The sequence below is a fragment of the Dama dama genome, chromosome 9 (genome assembly GCF_033118175.1).
Source record: "Dama dama isolate Ldn47 chromosome 9, ASM3311817v1, whole genome shotgun sequence".
NCBI lineage: Eukaryota > Metazoa > Chordata > Mammalia > Artiodactyla > Cervidae > Dama > Dama dama.
This window is the reverse complement of record NC_083689.1, coordinates 47357252-47370084: the sequence shown is the minus strand read 5'-3', so window position 1 is coordinate 47370084 and position 12833 is coordinate 47357252. Positions and strand designations below refer to the sequence as shown.

At 42.6% G+C, this 12833-nt stretch overlaps 1 protein-coding gene across 1 annotated transcript in view; it reads right to left on the bottom strand.

Annotated features, from left to right (window-relative positions):
* HSPA4 (heat shock protein family A (Hsp70) member 4) overlaps nucleotides 1–12833 on the bottom strand; it is a 50023-nt gene that overhangs the window by 24038 nt on the left and 13152 nt on the right. The window contains exons 4-6 of the mRNA XM_061151299.1: nucleotides 9748–9870; nucleotides 800–899; nucleotides 17–150 (exon numbers count right to left, since the gene is read on the bottom strand). Of these exons, the coding sequence (XP_061007282.1) occupies nucleotides 17–150; nucleotides 800–899; nucleotides 9748–9870 (357 nt within the window). The remainder of the gene's footprint in view (nucleotides 1–16; nucleotides 151–799; nucleotides 900–9747; nucleotides 9871–12833) is intronic.

The following is a 12833-nucleotide window of genomic DNA, read 5'->3' as shown; positions in this document are numbered from 1 at the left end:
GGAAAAATATACTTACTTTAAGTTTTCCTTTGTTAAACGCACATACAGAAACTTGATAAGAAGAATGCCCCATGTCTACAAAAACTACATTTCTTGGTTTCTCTTCTAAGGCAGGAAGATCTTGTTTATAGATTCCATATGCAAGAGCAACTACACAATAATACAAAAATAATGTTATCATTTTAGTAGTAAACTTAAAACTCATTTACATAGGAAAAAACAGATTTACAACTGCAAAAAACGATTCAAAATCCTTATAAGCTCTGCATGGTTTATTCATGAAGAACACTGACTTCGAAGAGTTATACGCTGACATTCATTTCACTTTGGCTTCCTTAATGTTTCCAATTTCCAGTTCCAGCAACTGTGGCAATTTTTTCCAAAACCACTTTCTCCCACTTTTCCAAACATTTTCCCCCATATTCCCTTGTGCCATCTCTCAACATTCCCATATATTCTGCCTCCTGAGATCTTACTTTATAAACCCCACCCCTCTGACTCTACTGGCCCACAAGTTGGGAGAAAAACCCAATATTTAAACCAAAGCAATGCTCCAAGCAGACAATAAATGTAGTTCCTTTCCAAGAAAGCATGCAATTAAATATCAAAGTGCTATGAAGATACAGAAAAAGAACTTGTCAAGTAAACTCTTCATATGTGACAACGTACCCAAAAATACTGTGACACTAGTGGTAAGTGTTCCAAGTAAAATATGGAATAAGAAACCCTAGGGTTTTAAGATTTCACAACCTCTGAGATTGAGCAAGTAAAAAAAAAATTTCAGTTAATAATCACTTACCTGCAGTAGTTTCATTCATTAATCGCAGACAATTGAGACCAGCAATCTGTGTTGCATCCATCACTGATCGTCTTTCTGCATCAGTATAGAAACAAGGAACCTATAAAAAGAATTTTTTAATTTACCGTATTATGGAGATTCCTGATTTAAAATATACCTGTCAAAAAAAACAGTAAAACCCAGAAATGCCCTCAAATAGCTACAGCATTTTATTCTGTATTATGATCAAGGAAATCTTTCAAATCAGTACAGAAAATCTGAACTATTCTATAGTCTTGGGACAAATGGACAGCCATATAGAAAATAAAGTTGCATCCCTGCTAAACACCAAACACCAAAATATATTTCAAACCAAAGATGTAAATACTTTTTAAAACTCATGAGTATCAGAATAAAAGGGAATCTTTACTGTCAAAGAAAGAAGGAAAAAAACAGAAGGGATTTTCTAAATATAACACAAAATCCAAAAGAACCAGCAGGTCAAGATGAGCATCCTCTGGGTGCTGGGGCCCAAGACGTGGCCGGGAAATCAGCGGCACTGGGGCCAAGGGTCGCAGCAAGCAGGACTGCTCACTACCTCTCACTCGCCTGGCAGCAACAGCAGCAGGCATCAGCAAGGCCCAAGGGAATGGGGCACAGGCCCGGTGTGTGGGGCGCTCAGCTGGACCCTGGTTCACTCAACCTGCATGATGCTTGTCTTGCTCTGGAAGCTGGTGCAGTGGCTAGGATTCACTGCCTCTGAGATCTTTGTGCACTTGCCGGGTGTTTTTTGTGCTACTGGCCCTATGTGATTACAGCCTGGCTCCAAGCCTCTCCTGGCTAAACATGTTTGTGCCCTTCTTTGCTGCTCACAAGCTTGGTACCTACTTCCCCACTATCATCTCCATGCACCTCTCCCAGGACGGAGAGAAGCGGTTGGCTGTGCTCAGCCTTTTCTGCTGCTGCTGCTAAGTCACTTCAGTCGTGTCCAACTCTGTGCGACCCCAGAGATGGCAACCCACCAGGCTCCCCCGTCCCTGGGATTCTCCAGGCAAGAACACGCAAGAACACTGGAGTGGGTTGCCATTTCCTTCTCCAATGCGTGAAAGTGAAAGTGAAATCGCGCAGTCGTGTTTGACTCATAGCGACCCCATGAACTGCAGCCCACCAGGCTCCTCCATCCATGGGCTTTTCCAGGCAAGAATAGTGGAGTGGGTTGCCATTGCCTTCTCCTCAGCCTTTTCTGGGTATACACAATTCAAATTCAAGATGATACTGTGCCAGAAGCTGGTGCAGCAGACTTAGGAGCTCTGGTTTGGCCTGATCATGTCTCACGTCTTCATTCTCCTGCAGTTGCTCATGAGCTGCACCTGCTGAGGCAACCAGCCTTGCAGAGGATAAGCTAGAATGCTGGACCCCAGGATGAGGCCCCACTTCCACCATACCACTTTAGAAGCCTGGGCCTGAAAGTCAGCTTGTGCCCTGCCCAGTGCCCACTTTTCTCTATACCAATCATGTCTACAATTTTCCCTCAGCAGGGATACAAAGAGCAGCCTTGACCCTTAAAATATATTCCCTCTTATTTCACGATTTAAATAGCTAATCCTGAATTAACATCCTAGTAAAAGCCCCAGGCCAGACAGTCCTGACCTCCTCTGACAGGTGAAAACTGCATATAAGTAAAATGGTCTGATGAGCTCTGAGTATTTCCATGGATATGGGAAAGGACTCATCGTACAAAGGCTGCTAAGCTGGAATCAGTGTTTCCCCTGGCCAGCAGAGCCTACCTGTGAGTTCTCTGTCCCATTCCCTGAGACGAGACTTCCTAGACGCTCTATCTCTTTCTTAAAAAGTGTAAACCAGCTTGTGAATCCTCCCCTGTGCTACTGGGGAGGATGGCCCTTATCATCATTCCAACCCAGGCAGAGTATGTTGAGTGAGCATGATTGGGACCCAATCTGTAGTCCTGTCGCCTAAGAAAAAAAGAACTTTCCACTTGCTTTCAAGGCGCTGCTTGGCTTCCAATCCCAGCAGACTGCAGTACCATGACTCTTCCACCATCTTGTGGCCAGCACTGTTAGTGCACCTAGGACAGACTTAGGACCAGACAGAGTTCTTTTCAAGAAAACTGGAGACACCAAGGGAACATTTCATGCAAAGATAGGCACAATAAAGGACAGAAACGGCAAGGACCTAACAAAAGTAGAAGAGATTAACAGGAGGTGGCAAGAATACACAGAAGTGTACAGAAAAGGTCTTAATGACCAGGATAACCACAATGGCATGATCACTCACCTAGAGCCAGACAGCCTGGAGTATGAAGTTAAGTGACCCTTAGGAAGCATTACAACGAACAAAGCTAGTGGAGTGATGGAATTCTAGTTAAGCTATTTCTAATTCCAAAACATGATGCTGTTAAAGTGCTGCACTCAATACGCCAGCATATTTGGAAAACTCAGCAGTGGCCACAGGACTGAAAAAGGCCAGTTTTCATTCCAACCCCTAAAAAGGGCAATGCCAAAGAATCTTCAAACTACCATACAATTGCACTCATTTCACATTCTAGCAAGGTCATGCTTAAAATCCTTCAAGCTAGGCTTCAACAATACGTGAACCAAGAACTTCCAGAGGTACAAGCAGGATTTAGAAAAGGCAGAGGAACCAGAGATCCAATTGCCAGTATCCGTTGGATCATAGATAAAGCAAGGGAATTTCAGAAAAACATCTACTACTGCTTCATTGACAATGCTAAAGCCCTGGACTGTGTGGATCACAACAAACTGTCAAAGAAAGAGATGGAAATACTAGACCACCTTACCTGTCTCCTGAGAAATCTGTGTGCAGGTCAAGAAGCAATAGTTTGAACTGGACAGGGGACAACAGACTGGTTCAAAATTGAGAAATAAGTACATCAAGGCTGTATATTGTCTCCCTGCTTATTTAACTTATATGCGGAGTACATTATGTGACATGTCAGGCTGGATGAATCACAACCTGGAATCAAGATTCCCAGGAGAAATATAAACAACCTCAGATATGCAGATGATACCACTTTAACGACAGAAAGCAGAGAGGAACTAAACAGCTTCTTGATGAGTGGTGAAAGAGGAGAATGAAAAAGCTGACTTAAAAACTCAACATTCAAAAAACTAAGATCATGGCATCCGGTCCCATCACTTCTTGGCAAACAGATGGGGGAAAAGTGGAAATAGTGGCAGATTTTATTTTCTTGGCCACCAAAATCACTACAGATGGTGACTGCAACCATGAAATTAAAAGATGCTTGCTCCTTGGGAAGAAAAGCTATTGACAAACTTAGACAGCATATTAAGCAGCAGGGACAAAACTCTGCCAACAAAGGTCCATAGAGTCAAAGCTATGGTTTTTCCAGTAGTCATGTACGGATGTGAGAGTTGAACTATAAAGAAGGCTGAGCACTGAAGAATTGATGCTTTCCAACCGTGGTACTGGAGAAGACTCTTCAGGGTCCCCTGGACAGCAAGGAGATCAAACCAGTCAATCGTAAAGGAAGTCAACCCTGAATATTCATTGGAAGGACTGATGCTGAAGCTCCAATACTATGGCCACCTAGTGGGAAAAGCCCACCCACTGGAAAAGACCCTGATGCTGGGAAAGATTGAGGGCAGGAGCAGAAGGCAGTGATGGAGGATGAGATGGCTGGATGGTGTCACTGACTCAATGGACATGAGTTTGAGCAAGCTCCAGGAGATGGTGAAGGACAGGGAAGCCTGGTGTGCTGCAGTCCATGGGCTTGCAAAGAGTCAGACACAACTTAGTGACTGGACAACAAAGGGACATTCCGGGTGGCGTAGTGGTAAAGTATCCGCCTGCCAACACAGGAGATGCAGGTTTGATCCCTGGGTCAGGAAGGTCCTCTGAAGGAGGGAACTGCAACCCATTCTAGTATTCTTGCCTGGAAAATTCCACGGACATAGCAGCCTGGCAGGCTAGAGTCGGACATGACTGAGCTCGCACACAAGGGATCAGAAGGAGGAGCAGGTGTTCTAATGCTCATAGGGACCGAGACCTACAAATGTTAAGCTTACAAGTGATCATACCCACGTCTGTTGGACTGATGTCTTTGGTTGATGTCAATCAGGTGCCAAATGAGAACATTTGCTAAGATAAAAAGAATGTTTTGCTAGGGAAGGAAAAGGGGGAGCGGAACTGAAACATTTGATTCATTATAAAATTCTAACACCCTAATGAGGAAAAATATTTGCAACTCACATCATAAAATAACAAAGAGCTAATCTAATATTCAAAGAACTACAAATCAAAATGAAGACCACGCTTCCCTGGTAGCTCAGTAATAAAGAATCCGCTTGCCAACACAGGAGACGCAGGTTCGATGCCTAATCCGGGAGCTCACACATGCCACGGAGCAACTAAGCCTGTGGGCCACAACTATTCAGCCTGTGCTCTAGAGCCCTGGAGTTGCAGCTACTGAAGCCCACACGCCCTAGAGCGTATGCTCTGTAACAGAAGAGGAAACCACAATGAGAAGCCCACACACTACAACTACAGAGCAGCCCCTCTTGCAACAACTAGAGAAAAGCCTGTACGGCAACAAAGACCTAGCACAGCCAAAAATAAACAATTTTTAAAAACATAATAAAGTTTTTAAAATGTTGGAGAAAAGTAAAAGAAAAACATTTAAAAAAAATGTTTTCTAAAAAACTGAAGACCATAAATTCAAAATAAAATGAGGAAAGGATAGGAATATTTCACAAAAAGTGAAATACAAAATGGTTCGTAAATTCTTTTTTTTGTTTTCTTTTGTTTTTATTTATTTCTTTGACTGTGTTGGGTCTTAGATGCAGCATGTGGGATCTACTTCCCTGACCAGGGATTGAACCCTGGGCCCCCTGCATTGGGAGCATGGAGCCTTAGCCACTGGACCACCAGGGAAGTCCCCAAAATGGTTCATAAATTCTAAAACATTCAAGTTTACCTAAAAAGTAAACTATTAAGATCGCACATACTTTGCTACCATTATTCATTGGTCAGAATTATCTGACACACCAATAAGCTGAGCTGATGAGGCTGTGGTCAAACAAGCCCTCTTATGCACTGCTGACATAAATATAAATTAGTACAAATTCTCTAAAGGGCAATTACACAATAGTTGTTAAAATTTAAAACATATGTATCCTCAGTCCCAGCAACTGCACTTCTAGGAAGTTAGCCTATAACCTACAAACTTATCATGTAAGAGCAAAATGTATTTGTCCAACTTTTACTCACTATAGTATTCTTTGCAATTAAAAAGACAAAATCGGGAAGTAACTGAGATGTCCAACAAAAAGAGACCATGCTGTGTTCTGTATTTAGTTGCTCAGATGTATCCGACTTTTCGACCCCATGGACTGTAGCCCACCAGGCTCCTCTGTCCATAGGGATTATCCAGGCAAGAATACTGGAGTGGGTTGCCATGCCTTCCTCCAGGGGATCTTCCCAACGCAGAAATCAAAGCCAGGTCTCCTGCATTGCAGGTGGATTCTGAACTACCAGGGAAGCCCATGAATACTGGAGTAGGTAGCCTATCCCTTCTCCAAGGGAGCTTCCCGACCCAGGAACCGAACCAGGGTCTCCTCTGGTGCAGGAGGATTCACTACCAGCTGAGCCACCAGGGAAACCCCCCAAAAAAGAGACTACAGTTAAATATTAATAGATTATGGCACATGCGTAAACTGGGACGTTCTGCTCCACTACATGGAACGAAGCACCTCTCTAATACTATGAAACAAATAAGAAGCCGTCCAAAATTTCTTAAAAGAAAAATAAAAATAAAGACAGACCTGTACTTACTTGCTTGGGTACATAAAAACCTCTGGAAAGATCTGTAACAAAATGGTAAAACTAGTAATCTCTGGGAAGGAAAATCTACTTACTAGGTAGCAGAGGTGCTAAAGCTTCCCATATACCCTTTCATACATGTGATTTGAGTCAAACTTGAGGGCTATTATTAGCTTTCCCAAAATATACAACTTATATTTAACAATAATCAATTTACAAACAGAGCAAAATACACCCAGGCCCTATTTACGTAGCGGTCAGATACCACCACAGCACCAAAGGCTGGAGCAGCAACTGCACGGAAGAGAGTGCACACAGAGGCCAGAGACCAGTCCTCAGACAGGCCCGCCGGCAAGGTCAGCCCTTCCCTGAATCCAGGGACCTGAAGGACAAGTAGTTCCCCAAAGCGACAGAAAAACTTCCCTAAATTGTAAGAGTGGCTCACTGTGCCTAAACTGTTTGTACAACGTAGTTTATGTTTTTATACTTAAATTTCCTTCTGGAATTCTCACATTTTGGTACATCCAAGGTATAGCATGCCTTTGTGAATGACCAACAGAAATCCTGGACTCTGAGCCTCAGGCCAAACTCCCCTGGTATATAACATTTCACATGTGTTGTTACAACTTATTGTTGGAGGAATTAAGCACTCTGGTCCAACGCCCATGGATGGGGACTCTTGGAAGCTTTTAGCTGGTTTCCTCCACATGTTCTCCACATACCATTTCCCTTTACTGATTCTGCTTTGCATCCTTTCACTACAATAAATCTTAGCCATGAATATGGTTTTATTCTGAGTCTTGTAAACTCTCCAAGCAAATCACCAAAATTCTCCAGGACCCGCAACACATAACTTAATCCATCACCTTTTAACTGGATCCCAAAAGCTGGAAAAGCAGCTCAGGCAGTCTTGCCATTTTAGATAAAATTTACCTCTATACAGAGCAAATTTTGTCACCCTGCTTATTTAACTTATATGCAGAGTACATCATGAGAAACGCTGGGCTGGAGGAAGCACAAATTGGAATCAAGACTGCCGGGAGAAATGTCAATAACCTCGGATATGCAGATGACACCACCCTTATGGCAAAAAGTGAAGAACTAAACAGTCTCTCAATGAAAGTGAAAGGAGAGAGTGAAAAAGTTGGCTTAAAGCTCAACATTCAGAAAATAAAGATCATGGCATCCGGTCCCATCACTTCATGGCAAATAGATGGGGAAACAGTGGATGACTTTATTTTTCTGGGCTCCAAAATCACTGCAGATGGTAATTGCAGCCATGAAATTAAAAGATGCTTACTCCTTGGAAGGAAAGTTATGACCAACATGGACAGCATATTGAAAAGCAGAGACATTACTTTGTCAACAAAGGTCCATCTAGTCAAGGCTATGGTTTTTCCAGTGGTCATGTATGGATGTGAGAGTTAGACTATAAAGAAAGCTGAGTGCTGAAGAATTGATGCTTTTGAACTTGATGTTGGAGAAGACTCTTGAGAGTCCCTTGGACTGCAAGGAGATCCAACCAGTCCATCCTAAAGGAAATCAGTCCTGGGTGTTCATTGGTAGGACTGATGTTGAAGCTGAAACTGCAATACTTTGGCCACCTGATGCAAAAAGCTGACTCATTTGAAAAGACCCTGATGCTGGGAAAGATTGAGGGCAAGAGGAGAAGGGGACAACAGAGGATGAGATGGTTGGATGGCATCACCGACTCAATGGACATGGGTTTGGGTAGACTCCGGGAGTTGGTGATAGAGAAACCTGGCATGCTGCCGTGCATGGGGTCGCAAAGAGTCGGACACAACTGAGCGACTGAACTGAAATACAGAGCAAAATTCAGAATCAAAGTTAGGACAGTAGGTGGGGAAAATGTCCACTGAAATCTGAAAGTCCACTAGAGATTTGGGGGAAAGCAGAAACCATCTAAGAAACACAGTGCCTGTATTGAATCTGAGCTCTTCAAAGGAAGTAGCATTCTTCTTTGCATCCTCCAAATGTGGGTTATGGGCCATAATCCAATTCTTCCTGACACAAGTCGTATGATTTTACTAGATAGCCAAGAAACAAGAACTCCATCAGACAAAGACTATGGGGTGAAATAAGCCCAACTGCTTTGCCAATCAGTGCACCAAAATTAAGACAAAACAGGCTAATAAACAACAAAGTTCTACTGTGCAGCACAGGGAACTATGTTCAATATCCTGTCACAAATCATAATGGAAAGCAATATATATATATGCACATACACACACACTCACACACATATGGGGCTTCCCTGGTGGTTCAGACGATAAAGAATCTGCCTGCAATGCAAAAGACCTGGGTTCCATCCCGGGTGGAGAAGATCCCCTAGAGAAGGGAACACCACCACACTCCAGTCTTCCTGCCTGGAGAATTCCATGGACAGAGGGGCCTGGCAGGCTACAGTCCATGGGGTAGCAAATGAGTCAGATACCACTTAGCAACTAACACATTATATGTATACATATATAAATGTATTACCAAGTCACTTTGCTATACAGGAGAAATTACACACTTTACATCAGTTATACGTCAAAAAAAAAATTTAATAAAAATTTGAAAGACAAAAGAAACCAAAGAGCTAAAATATCAGATAACAACAGCAGAATGAGGAGATTCACTGAAAAAGCAAATTCAACCACCTAAATTTCAACAGTCCCTAAGGACGCCACCATACTACAAGCACAAAGCTATAAACAGCCAGGCTTCCATCTAAATAGGCAAGTGGAAATTTCAAGGTGAAGTCTTCTGCTGTCTTGCCTTTAGTGCTGGATATAAAAACAGCAAAGATACAGAGACAGGAACAGAGAAAAAACATTTCTTATTGAGAGTATTCAACTAATTCAACAAACAAGAGGCTACCATGTGCCAGGCACTATGCAGGGTGCTAGAAGGAATCCAGGAAGCAGCAGGCTTAGTCAGAGAGAAGCCTTTAAACAGACAGAGTAATAGAAGCAAGAGCAAAAACTAGGGAAGGAAAAAAAATATTCAAGAATATCAGAACCAGTCTGAAAAGTTCTTATAATAATGATTGCCACCTAAGACAAAAAGCAATTTTATTTTCAATTAACAGCTTTCTTCTTTCTGCTTCTTCATAGACCCTAATAATGTGCAGGGATGAAACTTACCGAAACAACACAGTCCACAACAGGCTTCTTAAGAACACTTTCTGCTGTCTCCTTCAGCTTGGATAAAAGCATGGCAGTCACCTGCTCCGTGGTAAAACTACGTTCCTCCTCCATATATTTCACCTGCAATAAAAAACAAAAGGATCTAAACTTAACTGTATTTCTTCATGTCCTAAAAACCTAAAATGAATAATTTCTAAATCATCAGTGGAACATTATCTCAAGAGGAAATTAAGAAAGCTAGTTTTGGAAGCAAAAAATAATTCAAAGGTCACTTTTAGCTTGTTAACGTGCTTACCAACCACGATACCTGGAGATGAGATTCAGTTCAATTCAGAAGCTCAGTCATGTCTGACTCTTTGCAACCCCATGGACTGCAGCATGCCAGGCTTCCCTATCCATCACCAACTCCCAGAGCTGCTCAAACTCATATCCAGCAAGTCAGTGATGCCATACAACCATCTCATCCTCTGTCATCTGTTTCTCCTCCTGCTGTCAATCTTTCCCAGTATTAGGGTCTTTTCAAATGAGTCAGTTCTTCACATCAAAGTATTAGAGTTTCAGCTTCAGCATCAGTCCTTCCAATGAATATTCAGGACCGATTTCTTTTAGGATTGACTGGTTTGATATCCCTGCAGTTCAAGGGACTTTCAAGAGTCTTCTGCAACACCGCAGTTCCAAAGCATCAATTCTTCGTCACTCATCTTTCTTTACAGTCCAACTCTCATATCCATATATGTATGACTACTGGAAATACCATAGCTTTGACTAGACAGACCTTTGTTGGTAAAGTCAAGTCTCTGGTTTTTAATATGCTGTCCAGGTTGGTCATAGCTTTTCTTCCAAGGAGCAAGCATCTTTTAATTTCATGGCTGCAGACACCATCTGCAGTGATTCTGGAGCCCAAAAAAATAAAGTCTGTCACTGTTTCCCCATCTATTTGCCATGAAGTGATGGGACTGGATGCCATGATCTTAGTTTTCTGAATGTTGAGTTTTAAGCCAACTTTTCCATCAAGAGGCTATTTAGTTCTGCTTTACTTTCTGCCATAAGGGTGGCATCATCTGCATATCTGAGGTTACTGATACTTCTCCCAGCAATCTTGATTTCAGCTTGTGCTTCATCCAGCCCGGCATTTCACATGATGTACTTACTCCTCATATAAGTTAAATAAGCAGGGTGACAATATACAGCCTTGACATACTCCTTTCCTGATGTGGAACCAGTCTGTTGTTTCATGTCCGGTTCTGACTGTTGCTTCTTGACCTGCACAGATTTCTCAGGAGGCAGGGTATTCCCATCTCTTGAAGAATTTTTCACAGTTTGCTGTGATGCACACAGTCAAAGGCTTTGGCATAGTCAATAAGGCAGAAGTAGATGTTTTTCTGGAACTCTCTTGCTTTTTCTGTGATTCAAGGGATGTTGGCAATTTGATCTCTGGTTCCTCTGCCTTTTCAAAACCTAGTTTGAACATTTGGAAGTTCTCAGCTCACGTACTGTTGAAGCCTTGCTTGGAGAATTTTGAGCATTACCTTGCTGGCATTGTTCTTTACAGCATCGGACTTTACTTTCATCACCATTAATATCCACAACTGAGCGTTGTTTTTGTTTTGGTTCCATCTCTTCATTCTTTCTGGAGTTATTTCTCCACTCTTTTCCAGTAGTATATTGAGCACCTACTGACCTGGGGAGTTCATCTTTCAGTGTCTTATCTTTTCGTCTTTTCATATTTTCATGGGGTTCTCAAGGCAAGAATACTGAAGTGGTTTGCTATTCCCTTCTCCAGTGGACCACATTTTGTCAGAACTCTCCACCATGACCCGTCTGTCTTGGGCGGCCCTACACAGCATGGCTTATAGTTTCATTGAGACAGACAAGGCTGTGGTCCATGTGATCAGTTTGATTAGTTTTCTGTGATTGTGGTTTTCATTCTGTCTGCCCTCTGACAGGAAAGGATAAGAGGCTTATGGAAGCTTCTGATGGGAGACACTGACTATGGGGAAAACTGGGTCTTGTTCTGATGGTTAGGGCCATGCTCAGTAAATCTTTAATCCAATTTTCTGTTGATGAGCAGGGCTGTGTTCCCTCCCTGTTGTTTGACCTGAGACCAAACTGTGGTGGAAGTAATGAAGGTAATGGTGACCTCCTTCAAAAGGTCCCATGCACACACTGCCACACTCAGTGTCCCCAACCCTGCAGCAAGCCACTGCCGACTCACACCTCCTCCAGAGACTCCTGGACACTCACAGGCAAGTCTGAATCAGTCTCTTGTAGGGTCACTGCTCCTTTCATCTGCGTCCATGAGGACCACTATGTCAGTGGTATGTTCTGACCACCAACAAAACTTGAGACAACTACCTGGGAGAAGCGAACTGGTGTGTAACTCACCATAACCCACACTGCCCCTCCATTAAAGGGCCTGGTGGTGGAAACTATTTTATCATCTAACATATTATGTATATTTTACTTTGCTCACTGTGTTGACTTTATAATCATCACCTCAATTACGATCCAATCTAAGGCAATAGTTTTTGTCAGATCTGTTCACTGCTGACTCGATGGACATGTGTTTCAGCAAGCTCCAGGAGCTGGTGATGGACAGGGAAGCCTGGCGTGCTGCAGTCCATGGGGCCACAAAGAGTAGGACACGACTGAACGACTGAACTGACCAACTATTCACTGTCTTAGCCCCAACATCAAGGGTAGACCTGACAAAATAAATAATTGTTGACACCTTCAAGATATCCTACACCCTGCATAAAGGTATGAAATTCTGACAAGAGTTACAAACTGTAAATGCTGAGAAGACTGCCTAAGGTCCTATTTCACATGTCCATACTTCCCAACTACAATACAGACCAAAAAATGTCAACTCTGTACTTTTAGCTCCTGCTCCAACTTGACCACCATCTTCTCACGTTCTCCCTCCCAAACCCAACCATCATTTATTCTGGTTTAGAACAGTTTCTCACCTTCCTGATACAGACAGGAAAATATATATCCTCCCGGTGAGCCTTTCAAAGCTACCTCTTCTTTTCTCATGTAAATATTCCAAAATTCCTCCAGCCTCATACTTGGATCCACAG